The 20,941-nt window shown below is 53.3% G+C and overlaps 2 protein-coding genes across 4 annotated transcripts; both read right to left on the bottom strand.

Annotated features, from left to right (window-relative positions):
• Positions 1-9,401: 9,401 nt before the first annotated feature.
• On the bottom strand, positions 9,402-20,608 carry KCNJ4 (potassium inwardly rectifying channel subfamily J member 4). Of its 3 annotated transcripts, none has more exons than XM_015863105.2 (3): positions 20,116-20,607; positions 13,096-13,270; positions 9,402-11,699 (listed from the first exon to the last, which is right to left on the bottom strand). In XM_015863105.2, the coding sequence occupies exons 2-3, from the start codon at positions 13,131-13,133 to the stop codon at positions 10,370-10,372; spliced, it is 1,368 nt and encodes a 455-aa protein (XP_015718591.1). In that variant the 5' UTR covers positions 13,134-13,270; positions 20,116-20,607; the 3' UTR covers positions 9,402-10,369. The 3 variants fall into 3 exon arrangements, with proteins under 3 accessions (XP_015718591.1, XP_015718599.1, XP_015718609.1); XM_015863113.2 differs by lacking the exon at positions 20,116-20,607 and adding an exon at positions 17,120-20,103; XM_015863123.2 differs by lacking the exon at positions 13,096-13,270 and having other exon boundaries at positions 20,116-20,608.
• LOC107314172 (endosome-associated-trafficking regulator 1-like) lies at positions 15,253-16,627 on the bottom strand. Its single transcript, XM_015863136.2, has one exon. The coding sequence runs from the start codon at positions 16,418-16,420 to the stop codon at positions 15,314-15,316; it is 1,107 nt and encodes a 368-aa protein (XP_015718622.1). The 5' UTR covers positions 16,421-16,627; the 3' UTR covers positions 15,253-15,313.
• Positions 20,609-20,941: the final 333 nt, after the last annotated feature.

Raw genomic sequence — 20,941 nt, 5'->3', positions numbered from 1 at the left:
CGGGATAACCCATAATGTCGTCCATTCCTCTTCTTGCTGTCCCCAGGGGAGATGCAGCCCTCAGGGGCGAAATCATGAGGTGTGTGCACGGACACTTCAGCCGCCTGTATTTTAATCATTTAGGGCTTAAAATAATCAGTCTTTAATTAGAAACGTTGCCTTAATTGAATTGTAATCAAGTTTTTTTTAGTGCTGGTAGCCCGGCTAAGTGGGTGATCTAATAACACCCACCTCCTTCTCTCCAAGCATTGCCTGGTTACACCTCTTCTTATGGAGCCATGTGTACGGGAGAGCCTGGGTAGGGGGGTACTGGTAGATGGCAGCTGGGCGTGAGCCCTCACAGCCCAGCAAGCCAACCGTACCCTGGGCTGCATCCAAAGTAGCATGGCCAGAAGGGAGATGGAGGTGATCCTGCCCCCGGGGACACCCCAGGTCAGGCTGGAGGGGCACCCTGATCAAGCTGTGGGTATCCCTGTATATAGCAGGGGAGTTGGACCTTTATGAGTCGGGTCCCTTCCGACTCAAATGATTCTATGGAGAAAGCAGTGCTGCTGAAGCTGGGTGTGCAGGGGATGGGCTGCACAGGGAGGTTCTGTTCGCAGGCCCTTTGGGATCTGTTCTCACAGGAAGATCCTTGGGCATCCCCTGGTACTCACACTACAGCCGTGGGCTGCGTCTCACGGAAGCCCTGCCTTGCTCTGCTGGGTGCCTGGAGTGGTTGGAAAGGTGTATGATTTTCCATGACCAGGGAGCTGGAGCACTTAGGGAAACACATGGGTAAACCGAAGCCCTCCCCAGGGAAAGCTGAGCCCCGGTGACCTGGCAGACCTCAGTGTGCTGCCAGATCGCATTTGGCAGCTCTGCCTGGCCCGCAATGAGAAGATTCCTGTTTCATCTGCTATCCAGGGAAGGACATGCTGCTTCAAAGACCACAGCCACATCTTCACAGAGGCTTGCTCATGCTAGGAACTCACAGCTTGATGCATCCAGCATAGAAGACCTTCAGCAGTCCCAGGGTCCCTGCAGTGATTTCCCACCAGGCCAAGGCCTCTTCTGCTCATCTCATCCAAGTTCCTCTGGGCTGCACCTCAGCTGCCATCCTGCCTGTGGTGTAATGGAGGCACAGGGTTAGCGGTGTGTCATGAGAACCACAGGGTTTACTTTATCATGCTCAAAATGCTATACAAGGGCAGCGCTAATGCTGCAAAATCCTCAGACCCAAAATGGGCTAAAAGGGGAAGGATATGGATTATGGTCCAGACTGTGTAAGACCTCATGCATTTCTTGTTCCGGGATTCTTGCCCAGGTTGGCTGGTGATCATGTAAGGGTCAGCTGTCTGATATCCTGCTCTCTCTTTGTCATTCAAAGCATTAACTCACAGTTTATTAACTTCAGAATATTCATCCCTTACTCTAAAAGCAATGCTTAATGTTCCTGAGGTCTTTTCACAGGGCACACACTTGGATTTCTCATGGATTTGCCTTCTTAGTATACCCACACAAAAAGCATGCAGCATTTTAAGGAAGGCCCAGTGTCCTGGAGGTAAGGTCAGAAGCAGCCTGCAATGTGAGGATGCTGATCTGAGCGGTGAGCTTTGCCAAAGCACTCTGCTTTTTAAAGCCTTTTGTACAGTCAAGTCTAAGTCCCCATTCTCATGCAGCAGGGAGCAATAAATACTGCTGCAAATGAGACATCACGATCCTGGGATAGTACTAGGCTAAAAACAAAGCAAAATGCCCGAATAAATAAAACATAGCTAATAGCTACCTCTAGGAAGGTTGCTGTGGGTGACTCTCTCAGCATCAGGTAGGAAATCCAAGGCAGGGGCAGTGATCCAGGCCAGCACACAACTGTCTCAGCAATGAGTCACTCCTTTTCCTTCACGCTTTTGCAAAAAGAAACAAAAAATAAATGATGCTGAGGCCTTGCAAGGAGACTCCTGTATGACACAGCCCAGACTCACCCGGAGCACCATCTAACCTGTGTGCTGCAGGTGTCCCGCGGAAAATAGATCTGTGGTCGCGTAATTAAAGGCTCTGTCATAACTCATATGCGTGAGGACGTTGAAGGGCAGCTGTGCAGACAGCCTTGGCACTGCCATTCCTCACTGATGAGAGAAGTGTATTTTGATATAAGAGGGACAACGGTGGCCTGCCATCCCCAGTGAAGGCTGGTTGGAGGTGAGACACAATGCTGGGTGCCATTTGGGCTCACATCACAGGACCAGCTGGTGCTTGAGTGCTGGAAAAACCTGTGGTCCCAGCCACACGAGTTGACACCTCTGTCCTCCCTACTCCTGGTGAACCCTCAGAGCTTTCCCTATTTCAACCTCCTCTCTTTCCATCAGCCCTACCTGCCACCAGAACACCCACAAGCAGTCTGGCTACTGTCATTCTGCTCAGCTGACCCAAGTCACCCCACAGCTCCCAGGCGATCCCCCCTTGCCTAGCCACTCCCATCCTCCCCAGCTGCCTGCCTCATTTGCTTTTCCCCAGATTTTCCATCCCTTCCCTGTTCCTTTTCCCTTCGGGTTTCATCCCCTCCCTATTCAAATCAGGCCTTTCCTCCTGCAGACATCCCAGAAGCCAAAAGAGGGGCAATGAGGAGCTCAGGGCCAAAGGAGGTAATCGTAGAATGGCTTGGGTAGGATGGGACCTCAAAGATCGACCTGGCCTTGAACACCTCAAGGGATGGGGCATCCAAAACATCTCTGGACCCAACCAGAGAAGACCAATGGTGGTCCCAGCCTGGTGCTGACGCAGGGCAGCATTTAGCACCTCAGAAAGCCCCACTGGGGAAGCCCTGCTCCTCCAGGGGAAAGCCTGCATACTGTCATGCCGCATTGGAAGCCACTGAGGGTTGAGCAGGTTCACAGAGGCTGGGAAGCTGTGACAAACCCCCCTCCGGCCTGTAGCAAAGCCATATAATTTGTCCACACCAGTGGGGGAGTGAGGCAGTGTCTCACAGAGCTGGCAAAACAAAGCCTCCATGACACTAAAACTGTCCTCCTGCCCAAGGCCAAGCCCTTGCTTGAAGCCCAGAAGACCCAGAGCTTTCATCCCCTGGGCCAGACTGTAGGTGTGCTTCCTTCAGCCCAGCAGACGTAGGGGTGGGCCAGTATTTCCAGAACGAACTAAATAAACATGCCTGATTCAATGGGAGCCAATCACTCACTACCAAAAATTTCTGCTCTGTTGGTGATACTTGGGCAAAGTTATGAGCTAATGAAACAGTCTCTTATAATGGGAAGTGTCATACAACCTTAATAATAGGAGCAGCTCCCGGCCACACCTATAATTAAGGGCCTTTATTGTTTTTTTCCATATACCTCACCTTTTTTTTATCCTTGTGGCATTCCCAACTTCTGTCAGCCACCCACACAGGCCTGCTTTGTTTAAAATATATATATATAATAAGGCAAAACGAAGTGGAAAAAAACAAACAAACAGGAACATTTGGGTGCACCCTTGGGGCTGGCTGTGTGAGGGCAGAGGGGTACAGGATAGAGACAGGGCTCAGGGCTCAACCTGCAGCATCTTGTCTCCCATAGCAGAGCCATCGGCTCCTTAGACCCAGCCATGTCTTCAGCTCCATCTTCCATCATCTTCCTTTGTCCAAGAAAGGCTGTCTTGCTCTTTTAGAAGGACAGAAAGCTGTGTGAAAACTGGCTGAAGGCAGTGGTTAACAGGTGTCTGGAGGACCTGATGTTTCACATGGGTGTCAGTGATCTGGAGGAGGTGATAGAGTGCTCTCCCACCAAGCTGGTGTGGAGGGGGAACCAAGTGACCTGCTCAAGGACGTGTCCTGTCAGACAGCACAAGTCTCATGGGGAGCAGCTGAGGGAACTGAGATTGTTCTGCCTAGAGCAGAGGAGCTCGGTGGAGACCTCAATGCACTCTACAGTGATCTGAAAGGAGGTTGTGGTGAGGTGGGGATCAGCCTCTTCTCCCAGCTAGTGAGAGCCAGGACTAGAGGGAATAGCCTCAAGTTGTGCCAGGGGAAGATCAGGTTTATTTAGGAACAGGCTGCCCAGGGAGGTGGTGCAGTCACCGTCCCTGGAGGTGTTCAGAGCCGTGTGGATGTGGCACTGAGGGACGTGGGCAGTGGGCATGGTGGGGATGGGCGGTTGGACTGGGTGATCTTAGAGGTCTTTTCCAGCCTTAATGACTCTGTGATTCTATAAGGTGAAAGAAGAGAGATCCAGTATGGATATTAGGAAAACATTTCTGTCCCTGAGGAATCAAACATGAGGAAAAGTTGCCCAGGTGACTACATGTGTGCCTGTATTAAGCAGAAAGCACACGGGGCAGCATCCCGGTGACCCCATAAAGCATCATGGGGTGCGTTGGAAACGCAAACCTGCTGCACACAGTGAAGATCTCCCCCGTGCTGGGGGAGAGTGCAGCGCTGACGCCAGCCCGTGATTCACGGCAGCGCAAACTGGTGGCGAATGAGGAGCCGACGGTGTGTGAGTGAGTCCCATGCGCTTTGGGGGGGCGGTGCGGGCGGTTATGAAACCAGCTTGCCCAGTCAGAGTAATTCATGTACTGCTGTGGGAGGGATGGGAGAGATAAACAATGCGCCGGGAGATGGGAGGGCAAGGAGGATGGCTTAAAATGCAGCTTCCCGGCATGCCCTGCTGGATTAGTTCTGCATCTCAGCCCGGCTCCTCTGTGATTCTTATGCAAGGGGTTTCTCTGGAAGGGACAGCCTGTCCTTGCCATCCAAGCGCCAGGCACGGGGCACCGACTAACAAAAGGCCATCTCACCACATGTCCCATGCGGCCAGCTGGGCTGAGGATAAGCATTTTATTGCCTGCTTTCAGCCCAGTGTGATTCAAGCGTGATCACCAGAAGGAGCATCCCAAATATCGACAGCCCCAGTGCCAGCATGGAGTTCACCTTGCACTGTACTATTGCTCCTGGGGGGCTGACACACCTGAGTGTGCTCTGTACATGCTGGTTTCTGTCTGCAAAGCTCCAGGTGGGGTGTGATGGAGATCTGGAGACCGGGGTGTCACTGCTGGGAACAGGCACTGTACTTGATCCTCCAGAGCTGCTGCAGGCAGCAATATGAATGAGATGGGAGTTATACACATGTCCATGGAGGTACAACATCCTGACCAAGTCTTCACTGCAGCTGCAGACTCTTCTAGGGACTATTTCTGATTTATGGCTCCCAATCTCCCCAGCTGCACAGAGGTGGCAGGTTAAACCCACAGAGACACAGAGAGCCTGCTGCTGGACGAGCAGCTTGTCACCTGCCAGTGGCAATTTCAAGCTCCTTGCCCTCTCAGTTGGAACTGCTTTGGTGACCGCACCGTATCCTCCAGCTGACAACTTCAGTGACTGCAGTGCTGGGACATCCAAACAACTCTATCCATGTGCTGCCGCTGGGATTCCCAAATATTACCATCTCCCAAGTCTCAAGACATGCTATTTCAAATCAGGGGCCAGCACCAAAATAATCTTGCTAATTTCAGAGGCCAAAACAACGTTGAAAGCTCAAATATCCAGTGTCTCACAGTCTATTTCAGGGCGGTGTTTGTGTCCATCCCACATTTCTTCGAAGGCACCAGGGCAATGAAATCACATCACTTCACTTAGCAGTGCTCATTTCCTCTTCCCACGCTGCCTGCTTAGGGCAGCTGCAGAACTGTATGCATAGAGCTGCCCAGAGAGTGAAGGGACTGCCCACATTGGATGCTTCCTCCTGGAGGGGACATGTTCAAAACTAAGGAACGAGTGAATGGCCCATTGACTGCTCTGCTCTCATTGCTTTTCCCTAGAAAATGAGATAAACACAGGAGCGTGGACTGTGTGGTTTGCAAGCCAGGCTGTCATTACCTTATGTCCCAAGGGGATATGGAAAGGTCGGTTGCTAGAAGAACTCTCAGGGCATTGCAAACCCTTTGCCTTCGAGCTGTGCTTCATACTGGCCAGGACACGTCCTAGTGGGACATTTCTCCACCGGGGCGGTTGTGTTTGCCACACTAAGGGGCTGTAGAGTGGAAAAGTGGAGAAAGATCTCCTGTGTTGAGCATCTGCACCAACCAGGTTGCAGAGGTGACAACTGAAGGAACAGGCAGACAGCAGGGCAATAACCAAACGACCTGTCTCTAAACTCAAGTATTCCCTGTGCAACTTCCCAGATGGCCACAGCTTTGCACAGAGAAGAAATCCAAGTGTCAGTGTATATCTGAACTGCTTTCAAAGCCAGTAGCCGCTCTGTGAAAACTGCTGAGGTTTTACAGAGCTGATAGTTGATAGCATGGCATAAAAATCCCCGACTCCTCAGTCAGCCACCCTGAACTTCACTGCGGGCTGAAGATCTAGACGGGGAAAGTATAGGCACATCGGTGCCTATCCCTCCAGAGCTGGCATTGTCTTCAGGACAGGAAGGGTAATATTTCCATCTCGACCTCCAGCTGGGTCTTGCAGCCGTCCCTGCGCCCCATCCCTGCACCCTACCCCCAGCCCTGATGAGCCCGCAGCTGCTCGGGGAGCTCAGGCAGTGCTGCGAGGCTCGCTGCCATCCCTAGGTGGTGCTCTGAGGACAGGCAAGGACCGTGCTCCCCGGGATGCGTGTGCCGTGGCTTCCCGGGCGCTGTGTCCCGCAGAGCACCGATACCCGGTCCATCGGTGGGGCGGCAGCCCCCAGCCGGGTCCCCATGGCTGGACACAGCTCTTCCAGCAGCTCGTTCCCCACCCCAGCCCCTCTGGTTTTTAGCCCCCAGCCTGGGCATCCTCGCACTGAGAGAGACCCACGTGATTCCTGCCCACCCTGCTGCTTCTCCCCAGCCTGCCCGGTGCCCCCCAAGCAATGTGCTCAGCTCCCCCCAGCCCCACACGCTGCCTTTTTCCACCTCTCCCCCTCCTGCACAGCCCACATCATCTGTCCCAGCTTCAGCAGAGGGCCGGGGCTGCAGGGCTTTTCCAATAGCGGCGCTCCATTAGAGCCCGGCTTTGCAATTCACCCCAGGCAATGGCAAAATTCCCATCGACTTAGCAGGGGCAGGAGCAAGCCCTTAATGGCCTGGGAAGAAGCAGAAGAGGCATTGTGCTGAGCAGAGGTCACACACTTGCATGCAGCCGGCTCTTCTTCATTCTGGGACAACACCAAAGCTGAGCTGGCTGCAAAAAAGCACTTTTGTTTGGAAGCACAAATGTTATCAACATGAATTCCCGATCACAGAAATCCAAACCCATTTTCTCCCTTATTATCATGTTCCTTGAACATATTTTTAGCCGCGGCACGTATCAAAACATTTTGCTGAGCAAATTTTGGGTGAGCTGAAAGGTGCCAATGATGGTCTCCTTTCAAAAGGGTTGGCTGAAAGTGTCACCAAAAATAAAACATGAAACAAGTCTCTCAAGTATCATCAAAAACAACGACAATGTTCAGTTGGAAGCTGGCAGGAGCGAAAGCAGTATAGTTAGCTGTCATGGAGTGCCGGATCTGAGCCAGTGCCTGGATCTTATTCATAGGGCAGAAAGTTCTCTCCCTGTTAGCTTGCTGATATTGGAACATTATTCAACAGAAGCCAAATCTCAACAAGTGCTGGAGTTGCATTCTGTCCCTGCAGAAGGGAGGGAACACACAGAGGTGTCTTCTCTGGACCAGACGCATCACCTACCTGGAAGGTGAAGCTCCACATACCATACACAGCTGCACCCTGACCAAAATCCCATCTGTATTTCAGGCTTGCAGAGCTGGTTTGCAGACCAGCAATGTCCAGTCTTCTTCATGGCAGCTCACCACAGTGGATTCTTACAATTATTAAGGTTGGAAAAGACCTCTAAGATCACCTGGTCCAACCAGCAGCCCATCCCCACCATGCCCACTGACCACATCCCTCAGTGCCACATCCACACGGCTCTGGAACACCTCCAGGGATGGTGACTGCACCACCTCCCTGGGCAGCCTGTGCCACTGCAGCACCGCTCTTACTGAGAAGAAACCTTTCCTCATATCCAGCCTTCTCTCTTGGTGATCTTTCATGAGCCACATAAAGGAGTTCCCAGCGTCCAATGGTACAGACACTTGTTGAAATGAGTGCTGCTGTTGCACAGAGTTTGTGTGCAAATCACTGTTTATGGTTTATTGAGTGCTGGAGGATGGGTTATGCTTGCACGTATGGCGTATGTATGTGGGTACATTCAGTGGATATTCAGGCATGAGTACTTGTGATTGGAGCACACAGGTACAGAAGCACATGTGCTGAAACATACACATACCTTTGTGCATTGGCAAAGTGGGAGAAATCTCCCATAGTTGTCCTCATGGAGTGCATCTCCTCACAGAACAGATTCCCAGTAACTGGTAGGCCATGGGACATCACCCTCACTCACCTCCAAAGGATGCTGTGCCTTGGTGAGGGGTGCTCAGCCACACTCCCATCTTTGAGGCCACCACCTCAGTCTGAGTGCCCGTGTCCTCACAAGCAGAGTCCTTCCCTCTCGGTCCATTAGTTTGTTTCCACTGCCATGACCAGCGACAGGAACCCAGCTCTGAAAGCTATATTGAAAGCCAGGTCAATACTGGCCTCTGTTTATTCCCTCTGGGGGAAAATAAATAAATAATAACGGGAGGGAGGAGGGAGGGACATTTCTGATCAGCAGCAGGGAGAGGAGGTGGGACACAGGCACATGTAGAAAAACATGGCTGCATATCAAGTCATAGGTGAGAAAAGCTAAGAGGTGGCCAGGACGTGCACCACTTGAGGTGGCCATGTCTCTGTCCATATCTATCTTGTTACACTATCCCTATTCCCTTCCAAACTGTCTTCCACATTACCACAGTATTAATTGTTCTCCCTTCCCTCCCTTCCCTTCCTTCCTCCTTCCCCTTCCCTTCCTTCCTTTACCTTCCCCTTCCCTTCCTTCCTTCCTCGCCCTCGTCCCCTTCCCTTCCCCTTCCCTTCCCTTCCCTTCCCTTCCCTTCCCTTCCCTTCCCTTCCCTTTCTCCCTGCCTGTTGTTCCTGCTTCTCCCTCACTCCTTCTGTCTCTATCCCTCCCCTTTTGCTTCTTCCCCAGTTCCTATTGCTCCTTGTACTAAACCCAAGCTGTTATCAAGATATTGGCTTTCTGCTTTGTAGATCAGGGATTAGACGGAACATTTCTCCAACAGCACGTCTGCCAGGTGTGCAGAGCAGCCTTTTGAGCTACCCAATTATTTTCCCACCCTCATGTCATCTAGTTTTGAGTGAGTGATTCTTATGCTCTCATAGAGAAAGACTCACCGGGTTTTTGCTGTCTTCTGTGGAGCAACAGAGAAGTGGTGTTTAGTCTAGCTCTGGTTCTAAGGTAACCAAAGGTGAAGCCTCCAGGCATCAAACACATACAAACGGCAAACACCAGCACTAATAACACTCATCAGTCTCTGTACCAGGCTGCAGCCTCAGGGTCTCCTTTGTTTCCAAACCTCCCCCTGGGATATTAGACTTTATTAAAAATAAATAGATACAAATTCCATTTTACAGCTGATGGCAGCAGGGAGAAGACTGGAGGAGGTGGAAGGAGCAAGTGAGGGGCCTGCTGTCCCATCAGGTCACTGCCTGCCAGCCCTGGCACTGCGGACGGGTGTGTGAGCACAGGGCCCTGCCTGCTGCCAGGCAGTCCAGGGTAGAAGCAGAACGTGGTCTGGGGAGGAGTGGGGGAATCAGGGCTGAGTCTGTGGGGGCTGAGCTGCTGCTGGAGGTGACGGGTGCCACAAGGAGAGTGCAGAGCGGGCTACGTGCAGCGTCCTTCTCTCCCAGCTTGGCATTTACAGTGGAAGAATTTGGATTTCAGTTCTCAATCTGTTTTATGTACAAAGAAAGTCAAGTGCAACAAGCAATAAACATGCAAGCAAACCCCTATCTCCAGAGACTCTCCCACTCCCACTAGGAGTCCTAAACTCCCGTGTCCCTCCTCATTGGGTCAGGACTTATGCATCATTCCTCTCCCTGTGAGAGCTGTGGCTATCGATAGCCATGGGCCTACACATGTTGAGAGAGGCAGAAAGTGCTGTTGTCTTAGCTGCAGAAACACTTGAGCAGGTACAGTCTCTCCATTGAGGGCACAGGCTCTTGTCACCTCCACAGAGATGGGAATCCAACCATGCTGCTCTCCTGTCCCTGGGCAGGTCCTTGAGCAAGCTGTGCTGTCTGGAAGAATGGTGTATTCTCACTCCTCATCCAGGGGGTATAAATTCATGGGAAAGGGAATAAATCGGAGTATATCCAGGCCTCAGTGTACTCGGGTGCTGACAGGTGGTCACAGGAGGTGTTTTTTGGTGGGCAAGGGACTTATCCAGCTAAATATGGGTGCAGAACAGAGGAAGAGGAGGAGGTGGGTCATGGATGTAGAACGGGGAGGCTGGAGGGATTAGATGGCTGACTCCCTGCGGTATGAGATGGTATCCAAGGGCAAAGTGGCCTGGAGCCGCTCCAGGTCCAGGTGGCTTCCAAAATCCATCATCTGAATGACGCCTCCCTCTTCCTTGGTGCTGCCACCTAACGCTACACCCACTTCATCATCATCTTCATCTTCATCTTGACTGACAAGAGCCAGCTCGTTCTCATAGCAGAAGGCACTGGGAGGTGGGGGAGAGGGTAGGATAGTCATCTTGCTTTCTTGCAGCTCCCGAGCTGAGCAGCAGGGTGTGCCAGCTACCTCGTAGGTCTTGTGAAAGCGGGAATAGTCCACTTTGTAGTGGTTCTTCTCCTCAAACACTACTGGTTCAAAGCGGTGACCCCAAAGGATTTCACTGGCAAGGTAAGAGCTCCGTGCCTGTGTGGTCATGGCTGTGGCTTCTACCATCCCTTCTAGGATAACAACGATCTCAAAGTTCTCTGTCTCCAGCTCCTCTTTGCCAATCCCGTAGAGCGGGCTCTCCTCATCAATCTCATGAACAATAATAATGGGTGAGACCAAAAATATACGATCGAGACCCACATCGTAGCCTACATTGAGGTCCCGCTGGTCCAGGGGGAGGTACTCCCCTTCCTCTGTCATGTAGGGTTTGATGAGCTGGGCACGAACGTGGGCCTCCACGATGTGGCTCCTCCTGAGGTTGCCCACTCGCCACATGAGGCACAGTTTGCCATCCCGCACCGAGATGACCGCGTGGTGACTGAAGAGGAGGGTCTGGGCCCGCTTCTTGGGCCTCGCCATCTTGGCCATGATGGTGCCAATCATGAAGGAGTCAATAACACAGCCCACAATGGACTGGACCACAACAGCCATGATGGCCAGCGGACACTCCTCAGTCACGCAGCGGAAGCCATACCCAATGGTTGTCTGTGTCTCCACTGAGAAGAGGAAAGCCCCTAGGAAGCTGTTCACGTGCATGATGCAGGGCTTGAGGAGGGAGGGACTACCACCCACCACCGGTGCGTTGAGGTCACCATGGAAGAAAGCAATGCACCAGAAGAGGAAACCAAAGAAGAGCCAAGAGACCAGAAAGGCGGCAGAGAAGATCATCAGCATGTACCGCCAGCGCGTGTCCACACAGGTGGTGAAGATGTCAGCCATGTAGCGCTGAGACTTGTTGCTCAGGTTGGCAAAGTAGACGTTGCATTGGCCGTTCTTCTTCACAAAGCGGTTGCGGTGCTTCCGTCGGGGTGTGTGGCCCTTCCCGTTCCGGCTGTGCCCGTTCATGCTGCCCAGCGCAGAGACCTTGTGTCCATCCTCCTCGGTGGAGACAATGCTGTACCTGGAAGAGAAGGAACAGGCAGAAATATGTGAAGAACAAAATCTTGGCCCAGGCTTGGTGTGAGGCTGGAAGTTTCTATTTTCTCCTCTGCTCTCCGCCCTGATGCCGTTGTACATTGGTGACAATGTTTATACACTTTCTGTGCTCAGGACAATTCTGTTGCCACAGCAACAAGCATGACTCCCAGCATCCTGCATCCAAAGCCAAAGGTGTAATTTGGAGATCAACAGTCAAATCACTGGCAGTTTTTGTTTCTGGGAGACACTCCCCTCTTTGGGGAACCGTTCCCCACTGATTCCCTCCACAGTGGATGGCACTGTTGCCCCTCTCACCATTGCCAGGAGAAGGCAGCTTCCAACTGCACATACACTGCTGGGTCTCAAATCACAGATTCTCATTTAAAGAGGTTATGGCAGAAGATGCTCTGATCAGTGAGGATATCCAGTAGCCTCCCCCTCAGTGCACAGACCCACAACAACCCTCATAGCTGCGAAGCCACTAATGGCTCCTGAGGCTGGCAATACCTCCCTCCCACCCAGTCACATTGACATGGCTGTTGGAGTCCTCCAAAATGGGCTTCTTCACCCTGGCACTGACTGCTTCTTGTTTAAATAGGGTTGTTTCTTCAGGGCAGCCATATAGCTCCAAATCCATCTGCTGTCCTGATCTCTTTGGAAAGAGGACACGGGGCTTCTGCAAGTCCTGCTGAAATCAGCAATCCCTGGGCCAGGGCAGGTGTCCAGCACTGCATTGGTACTTTGCTTCTCCTCTGCACCAGCCAACCCTGCTGAGAGCCAAGATCTCTCCCCACATAGAGTGCATTTCAGACTTGGAAATGGAGGAGCCACAGCTTAGAGTGGAAAAGCCACAGGAAGGTATTTTGGGAAGAATATATTGAGGGATGGGTGAGCAGACCAGAAGAAAATGCCTGGGAACATACAGGGCAGCATGTGGAACATGTCCAGAGAAGGGCAGTGGAGCTTTGCGGTATCTGGAGCATGAGTGTGTTGGGGAGCAGATGAAGGAACTGGGGGTTTTTCAGTCTGAAGGAGGTTCAAGGGAAACATTAGTGCTCTCTACAATGACCTGAAAGGAAGTTGTGGTGGGTGGGAATTGGCCCCTGCTCACAGGTAACAGCAATGGGATAAGAAGGAATGGCCTCAAGTTGCAGCAGGGAAGGTTCAGGTTGGATATGAGGGAAAATCTTCCCAGAAAGAGCGGTGATGCAGTAGCACAGCCTGCCCAGGGATGTGTTCCTGAACTGTGTGGATGTGGCACTGAGGGAGGCAGTCATTGGGCATGGTGGAGATGGGCTGAAGGTAGGACCAGGTGATCTTGGAGACCTTTTCCAGCTGAAATGATTTTATGAACAACCCTTGAGATGAGGGCTACTCACCGGTTGACGCGGACGCTGCCCATGGCTTGCTGTATCATCAGGTGTTGGGAGCCACAGGAGCTGGGCAAGCGTGGGATCTCATGCAGCCCTGCTCATGTGGGATGTGGCAGCTCTAGCTTTCACCTCTGACAAGCTGAGGCCCATGCCGTCATCACCATTGCTTCTGAGCATGTACCTTATAGAGAAGGACAAAGCCAAACCCCATCAAGTCCCTCCCTGAAAACACCCACCCTCCATGTACATCTTCCAGCCTTCTGCTGGATGCCCAGAGGGATCAGGTGGTGATGGTAGGCACCTCACACCACAGCCCTGCTCCGGAGGTGAAGAGCTGATGGACACACACCTAGTGCACACAGCAGCCCACACATCTCATCCATGCAGAGGTGCTGGCAGGCAGTCACCGCTCTCTGGACCAAGGACACCAGAGTTTAGCAGCCTGCAGGGTCCCTGCCCTGAGCCAATATATTAATATCATAGCTTACAGGAGGACAGGAGCTCAGCCAGTCTAAATACCTCACGCACAAGGACTAACAAAGCACTGACACACACAGCAACCCTAGAGATACCTGTCAGCCCAACCTGCTAGAGGGAATTTATTGCCACGAAGTGAAGAATATCCCCCCTATTTCAAAGATGGGAAGAAAGAAATAGATCCAAGATGGAGAAGCAATGCAGAGGAGCTTAGGGGTAGCCAAGGAGAAGCCGGTTAGAACAAACAGACCTTGCGATGTGCCATGCATAGCATCTGAGGAGCGGTTCTGCAGTACGGCCCCGGGGAGAATGTCTGGGAGCTGTTGTGTCCCAGCCTGGTCCTCCCTGAGCTGAAGAACTGGGAGACCGAAGGCTCAAGGGCTGACCTATCCCACCTACCCAGAGCTGCTGGGAAGGGAAATGCGGTGAGGGGTAATGACTCATAGATTAGGAAGGGCTTTGTACACCCATGCTAATCCTGCACTGTAACCTTTGGATTACAGCAGTCAGCATAGAGCACACAGCACAGACACAGCTAGTTCACTACCTCCCAGCCTTGCCAATGAGCAATGGGTGGTTGCCGTATCTCAGACAAATTCAGGGATTTCTGGGTCAACTACAAGGTATGCAACTCATTGCAAGTGGTCATGCAAAGGTGGGAGACAGGAACAATAGGTGTTATTGTCAAGGATGGGAAAAGTGGTGAGAAACACTCTTTTCTCCTCACCAGCATTGTAGAGTGGGGCTTCAAGTGGCTAAGGGTGACCACCACCCTTTCCAACTTGGTTAGCCCAGGTTGGAAGGCTGCAAGTATGGAGCTCCAGACTTCACCTCTGATGGGCAAGCCACCGTCATGTCTGCAATGGGGATTAACCAGCTGTCCCTCCTCCAGACAGCAAGGTTACTGAGACAGCCAAAGACCCAGCCACGGCTGTTGGGACACTAGAGGACCATGAGAAAGCAGCAGCCTTCACCACTTAACATATGGAGGCAGGAGAGAACAGCTGCCAAAAATCTCCATTAGGAAAAACATTGATGTTGAGCTCTGCCAGCACCCAGCCTCTCACCACCCTTCATCACCAAAGTCTTTAATCGTGGTCTGTCTGGTGTGCAACTGGATAAACTGCAGCTGAAAATGAGGAGGGTGACCTAAATTCATCAGAAATGTTGGGGGATGAACTGGTGCTGAAGAATGACGCCCACATATAGTCCCAAAAGGGTAAAACTAAAACACATCTTCAGTGATTACATAGCAAATGTGGACTACGGCATCCTGCTTTGCTCAGCAGGAGGCAAATGGACAATTTGGGTGCGTTTCTCTGCATCAGGAGAGGAAGAGAATCTTCTCCAACCAGTGCTTTCTACTGGGTGCAGTCACCATCCCTGGAGGTGTTCCAGAACCGTGTGGATGTGGCACTGAGGGACGTGGTCAGTGGGAATGGTGGGGATGGGCTGCTGGTTGGACCAGGGGACCTTGGAAGTCTTGTCCAACTTTAAAGATTCCATGGTTCTATAAGCTCATTTTTAGTGCTGATACTGGCACCAGAGGAAAGTCACTGCAATATCTCACTAATAAACATTTCCTACAGGTTTTGACCGGCCCTCCCCCTTTCCCAGCATCAGGATAAGCCACAAGGAAAGCATCTCTGTGAGGAATAAAGGTTACCAGGCTGAACACACACAGTCTAACATGTGAGAGCAAAAGATTTTATATAGGCTATGACTGAACGCATCCACAGCATTTGATTCATTGGCCTTCCTCTGCTTTAGCATCAGAAATTTTGCCTGTGGATTTAAGGATTTCAGTGACAAAATTCAGCGACTCCGTCCCAGCCACCAGCTGCTTAATGGACCAGTTTGCACCAGCTATTATCTTCTGGAGGTTCTTCAAGGCAAAATCCACATTGTGCTTCACCACCTCCGAGTCCACGCTCTGCCCCGCTTTCAGGTTTTCATTCTTCACCTTGGAGGACTCCAGCTCCCCCTGGAGAAGCAGCATCTCCTGCTTCAGCTTCTCCACATGGTTTTCTGCCTCCATAGCCCTCTGGGTCATGAGCTGGAGGCTGCGCTCCGTCTGCTGGTTGAGGGTCTGCAGCCCCTGGGCCCTCCTCTCCTCCTTGGCCAGACTGGCCTTCAGCCGACGCTCCAGACTCCTCATGCTGTGTGCCTGGCTCTCCAGAGAGCCCTGCATGCTCCGCACCATCCTGTGCAGCTTGTTGTTCTCCTCCCACAGCTCCCTGTAGGATACACGCAGCGAGGAGACCTCCCGGTCCCCAACAGACTCCTCGTGCCACCTGTGGGGCTCTGCTCCACTGGTGTGCTCCATGCTGGAGAGGTATGTGTCGCTGGATTGGGCCCATAGGGAAAATGCATCTTTCCCCGTGTGTTTGCCTGTGCCATGCTGGTAGGTGTCATAGGAACCGCACGGTGACATGTTGGCAGCTCGAGACGTGTGTTTCCTTTGGTGCACAGGGAGGTGGTAGGTCCTGCTCCTGCTGCTGTCCTCTTCCTCGTACTGGCTGCCGGACATCTCCGTGTCTTTGTAAAATGGTTCCTCGAACTCCTGAGCATTCTCTTTGAGCTCCAGCGCGTGCCTGGCCAACCTTTTGGCATATATTTTGTTTTTCTCTCCATCGTCTTTCACTGTGCAATGATGCCCGGGCTTAAATGAGAACTCAGCATCTCCCAGCTCATCACCATCACCCAAACTCATACATGGGGGTGGAGGATGTGCCAAGGGACAGGTGTAACCGAACTCCTCGTTGTCATTGTCATCATCATCATCCTCTTCCAGGCTCTGCTGCTCAGTGCAGGCCCTCTCCATGCTCTCAGAGATGCTGAGCGGCCGCGGCATGATTTCAGAATGGCAAACAGGAGGATATTACCCGTCCTCAGCCTGGGTTGGGTGACAATGACAAAGCCTTCCGCAGCCTCAGTAACACATGCAGGGAGCAGGATGTCACTAAGGCCTCCCCATTTAGATCAGCGGGGTTTTGTGTGGGACGGAACAGAGATGGTAGTGAAAGGAGAGCCCAGCATCTCCGTGTCCTTGCTCCGTGACATCACCATGCTGGTTGTGAGGTCACCACCAGGGAGCAAGGAACCCTGCAAGAACGTGAACTCTGGAGCCCACCCTGGGGATGATCCCAGTGGGGTGAGAGGAGCACACAAAGCGAACAGAGACCTCTCACCTTGCACAGGAACCATCAGCCCTGGGCAGCAGCGCAGGGATAAGCAGGGATGAAGACATCCCTGGCAGCAAGACCAAGCTGCCGGCGTTCCTGCCAATGCTGGCAGCAGGAAGAAGAAGGGGACAGGGCTGGCGGAGCAGGAGCGCGTTGAGAAATGCCGCAGTCGGGGGGACAGAGGCTGATGCAGGGAAAGGATGGAGGGCAGGGGGAGAGCAGGGACAGGGCATCTGTAGGGACGGGCACCTGGCTCATTTTGTCTGGCACCTACCAATCTACGCCTCGCAAAGTCCACCCTGGCGATGGTGTCAGCAAAGGGACACCGCAGCTGTCCCCTACAGACGGAGCATCGGCGGGGCACCTACCTGTGCGATGGGCGTGTGGCCGGCTGGCGGGGACCAGTAGGCTCCACTCGCTGCCTGCACTCCTCCGGCAGCTCCGCGGCAGCACTCTGGGCAGGGCATCGGCCCGGGCGGGCTGGCCGCAGACGGGGCCGCGCTGCGCTGCTGCCGCCCGCTCCATCCCCTGCTGCCAGCTGGCAGAGCGCAGCGCTCGTCATGCCGGCGGCCGCGGCCTCGGAGGGAACGGCACCAGCCGGGAGGTGGATGGAAATAAACCCACCTGCTGCTTCCCAGCACAGCCCTGCCTGCGACGTGGGCCTTCCAGCGTCTAAAGGGTGGGGGGGGGATAAGAAAGAAGGGGGCAGACTCTTTAGCAGGGTCTGTTGGGATAGGACAAGAAGAAATGGTTTCCAACTGAAAGAGGAGACGTTTAGTCTGGATATAAGGACCTGCTTCAAATCCGCAGCAGAGCGGCCTTGTGAAGTAGAACAGACAACTCTATGCCGAAGCACTCCCCCACTTCTCTTTTTATAACAACCGTATCTGGCGCTCCGGGGATGTACACCGCAAACAACAGCGACGGCGATGGAAAAATCCCATGGTATTTTTACACTTGGCTTTATCCAGAGCTGTCTGGCGAATTCTTCCCTCCTGTCTGTGGTCACTGTGGCTCCGAGGGGCCTTCATTCCCCCCCCTTGGGCAGAGGGACTCCTCAGTATGGAGATCCCATGGTGTAGAGACCCCTTGGGTACAGGGACCTCTTGGTACAGAAGCCCCATGAGCATGAGACCCCTTGGGCGTGGGGACCACTTGGGTATGGGGGCCACTTGGGTATGGGGACTTCTTAGGTATGTGGATGTTTTGGGTATGGGGTCCCCTTGGGTACGGGGACCCCTTTGGTATGGGAACCCCTTGGTATGAGAAGCCCTTAGTATGGAGACCCCTTTTATGGGGATGCCTTGGCTATGGGGACTCCCAGGCTCAAGCAGAACTACACACCTGCAGCATCCCCCATCCCTCCCTGAGCCCCTGCATGTGGGCTAACATGTGGGCTCAGTGCCTCTCATTAACCCTAGATCTCATTAGCGAGGGTGTTGGAGCCATGCAGGAGAGCAAAAGGCACATGGCATGGGGCAGGTGAGGGGAGGGAGCTCTGCGCCATTTATATAGACATGCTGCTGCCTTTTCTCTCAATAATTATAAATAGATCGGGTGGGTGCCAGCAGTCCCCGTGTGCCCGCAATCACGGTGAGCTGACCCCTGCTCCCCCATTGGGTGACACATATGTCCCTCTGCCCTGTTTGCATTTCGGGGTGGAGCGAGTGAGGGGATATTTCCCCCCTGTGAAGCCCCGGGCACGGGTAATATGAAAACAAAACAAAATGATCTGAAGTTGAAGCCTCTCAGTGTGTGACTCAGAGCTATTCATAGCTCCCCGAAGCCAGCTGCAGCAACAGAGCCAGAAGGATTCTGCCCGTATTATTATTCCAATTACCATCTGAATTAAAAGTTTGAGCAGTGATCAGCCCACATACCGACAGAGGGGGGAGAGGAGAGAAAGGGAGAGAAAGGCAGAAAACAGATAAAAAAGGGCTACGCACGAAGGTTGACACAGCCAGAGCAGAGGCTGAGCCCCCTCCCCAGCCCCCACTGCTCTCACACCTCCCAGTGTTGTCCCCTCCTCCCCAGAGCCCCCGGTGCTCCAGGAGAACCATATCCATTCGTTGGTCCTATATCCAACACAGTTGCTTGCAGGAGAGCTGTGTCCAACCAGTGCCATTGGCAGAAAGGTGGTTGTGTTTGTGAGCAGGGATTGACTGCGAAGACAGGCACGTCCATCTATCGATCCCCGGTCGCCGTCGGGTTGAACGAACCCAATGCCATAATGCAGTGACCCAGGAAAGTGGGAATTTGCTGAAGGCGGATTGCAATTAAGTGCTCTGCTCCACATGGGTGCTGATGGAAGTGCCGCTGGCCGTCACTACATCCCCCATCCCACTGCCCCATGGTGGTGCCACACCAGGGATGGGTGGGCAGCATGGAACCAGGCAGCCAAATGCCTGGGGGACACCTCCGGGCAGCACGCCCCAGGGAGGAGGAATGGTGGAAGGAGAGGAAGGCTGCAGCATGAGAAGACCGACCCTCTCCCATCCATCCCTTCCATTTCCATCCCTCCTCCTCCTCACCACCAGTTTCCCTTCTAGAAGCCCACATTCCTACCATGGAATTGCAGAATATCCTGAGTTGGAAGGAACCCATCGCTGAGTCCATTCCTTCTATCCTTTGTGTCATTATCATTGTCAGCAGCCCCAAACTGAGGTGACCATGTGTTGGGGTGCTCAGACATTGCTTCCAGTGCCAAATGGATACAAGTATGTCCCCACGCTCCCTGCACACCTCCCCATCCCCTTTCAGGCTTCTGGTGACCACAAGCTGACAGTGGTGATGCCCATCACCTCCACCATGCATCCAACACCACCGAGTAACCCCTATTGGCAGTGCCTGTTGGAGACATTGGACCACCCCAAGCAAGAGCTGAGCTGGGACCTTGTGAGCTGGAAGGGTTGGGTCTGGACCCCCAAAATCTCTAAGCTTAGAGGGGGACACTTCAACCCTGGGTGCAGACTGTGCTTGGAGAACAGCTTCCTGGTGCTGAGAGACCCATCCCAGAGCAGCGCACACAGATGGACGCCACGGTGCAGGGCTGGTCCATAGGGATGGATAGGGAAAAAGCAAACAAGAGCCGGGGTGAGGGAGCACTGAAAAACCACACAAGTTACCTGCAGGGCAAAGGAGGAAAGTTGGGGAGGCTGACGAGGAGGTGCCCTCCACACCGTCACGCTCTGTTAGCGGTATTTACATCTGCCACGCACACAGCAACTTTGCTATTCACGGACACATTCACATGAAGCTACTCACATCTAAGTTATATTTATAGCCTTCCTCAGCACTAGCACGACAGCATTTTCACAGGCAAAACCTCCCGTTGCTGCACCGGGAGCTGCCCGGCATCTCTTACCGCATCGTGCTGGGGCCGCCTGGGAGCCAGAGTCAGAGGATGGGGTCAGCAGTCGGCGTCTCCATCGTGCCCCAGAGCTCCTGGGCTCACCCAGTGGGTTCTCTGCAGCTCCGGGTTGTTGGATTCCTGAGGAGCCCCAGCTCACCGTGCCCAGCTCCTCTCCTCCTCCGCTCAGCGTGCTTCGCTCCCATCCATCCCACGAGCTCTCAGCGACGGTTCTGCTCTCCCCCTCCTGCCTCGTCCCCTCTGCCCTTCAGTCCTCTCTCTGCACCTCCCTGCTCTCACCCCAAAATCTCTGCGCCGCCTCTCCCTGCTCCCGTTCCCTGGCTCCCTCTCCCCCTCTCTGATTGCTATGCAGTCTGTAGCTAAGAAGTCAGTAACTCTGTGGTAGGATCCAACAGCTTTCCGCTACTTTAGCCCATCCTCGCATGTGATCTCAGAGCCATGGATACGCACTGCCGAGCTGCCATGGGGGAGACGGGAAAGCATCCATCAGCAGTGGGGACAATGGAGTGGCCACATACCCCGGCCGTGAACTGTAGGATTTTCCCACCAGGACCCCACATTATGGGCTGAGACCTGGCTCCAGGCAAGGACTCAGCTCCCCTTGGATTGTCTCTGCTGGGAGCTCCCCGGAGGCATCTCGGGGGCTTCCAGGTCACCTCCTGGAGAACTCTCACCGGGAGGAGCAGAGAATATTTTTAGCACCTCTCAGCATCCGTCCACAGCTGCAAGCAGGGAGAGCAGCCAACATCCTGCAAACAGCTCCGCACTGCTGCTCCCTGCAGCTGGATGGGGTTGTCCGACCCCTCTGTCCCTACTATCC

This window comes from Coturnix japonica, chromosome 1 (genome assembly GCF_001577835.2).
Source record: "Coturnix japonica isolate 7356 chromosome 1, Coturnix japonica 2.1, whole genome shotgun sequence".
NCBI lineage: Eukaryota > Metazoa > Chordata > Aves > Galliformes > Phasianidae > Coturnix > Coturnix japonica.
The sequence above is the reverse complement of the archived record's forward strand: the minus strand, read 5'-3'. Positions and strand labels throughout refer to the sequence as shown.

Coding starts and splice junctions, on each gene's coding strand:
- KCNJ4 (XM_015863105.2), bottom strand. CDS start 13,133: ATGATACAGCAAGCCATGGGCAGCGTCCGCGTCAACCG. Junction 11,700..13,095: donor GGCAGCGTCCGCGTCAACCG/GTGAGTAGCCCT, acceptor CTTCTCTTCCAG/GTACAGCATTGTCTCCACCG.
- LOC107314172 (XM_015863136.2), bottom strand. CDS start 16,420: ATGCCGCGGCCGCTCAGCATCTCTGAGAGCATGGAGAGGGCCTGCACT.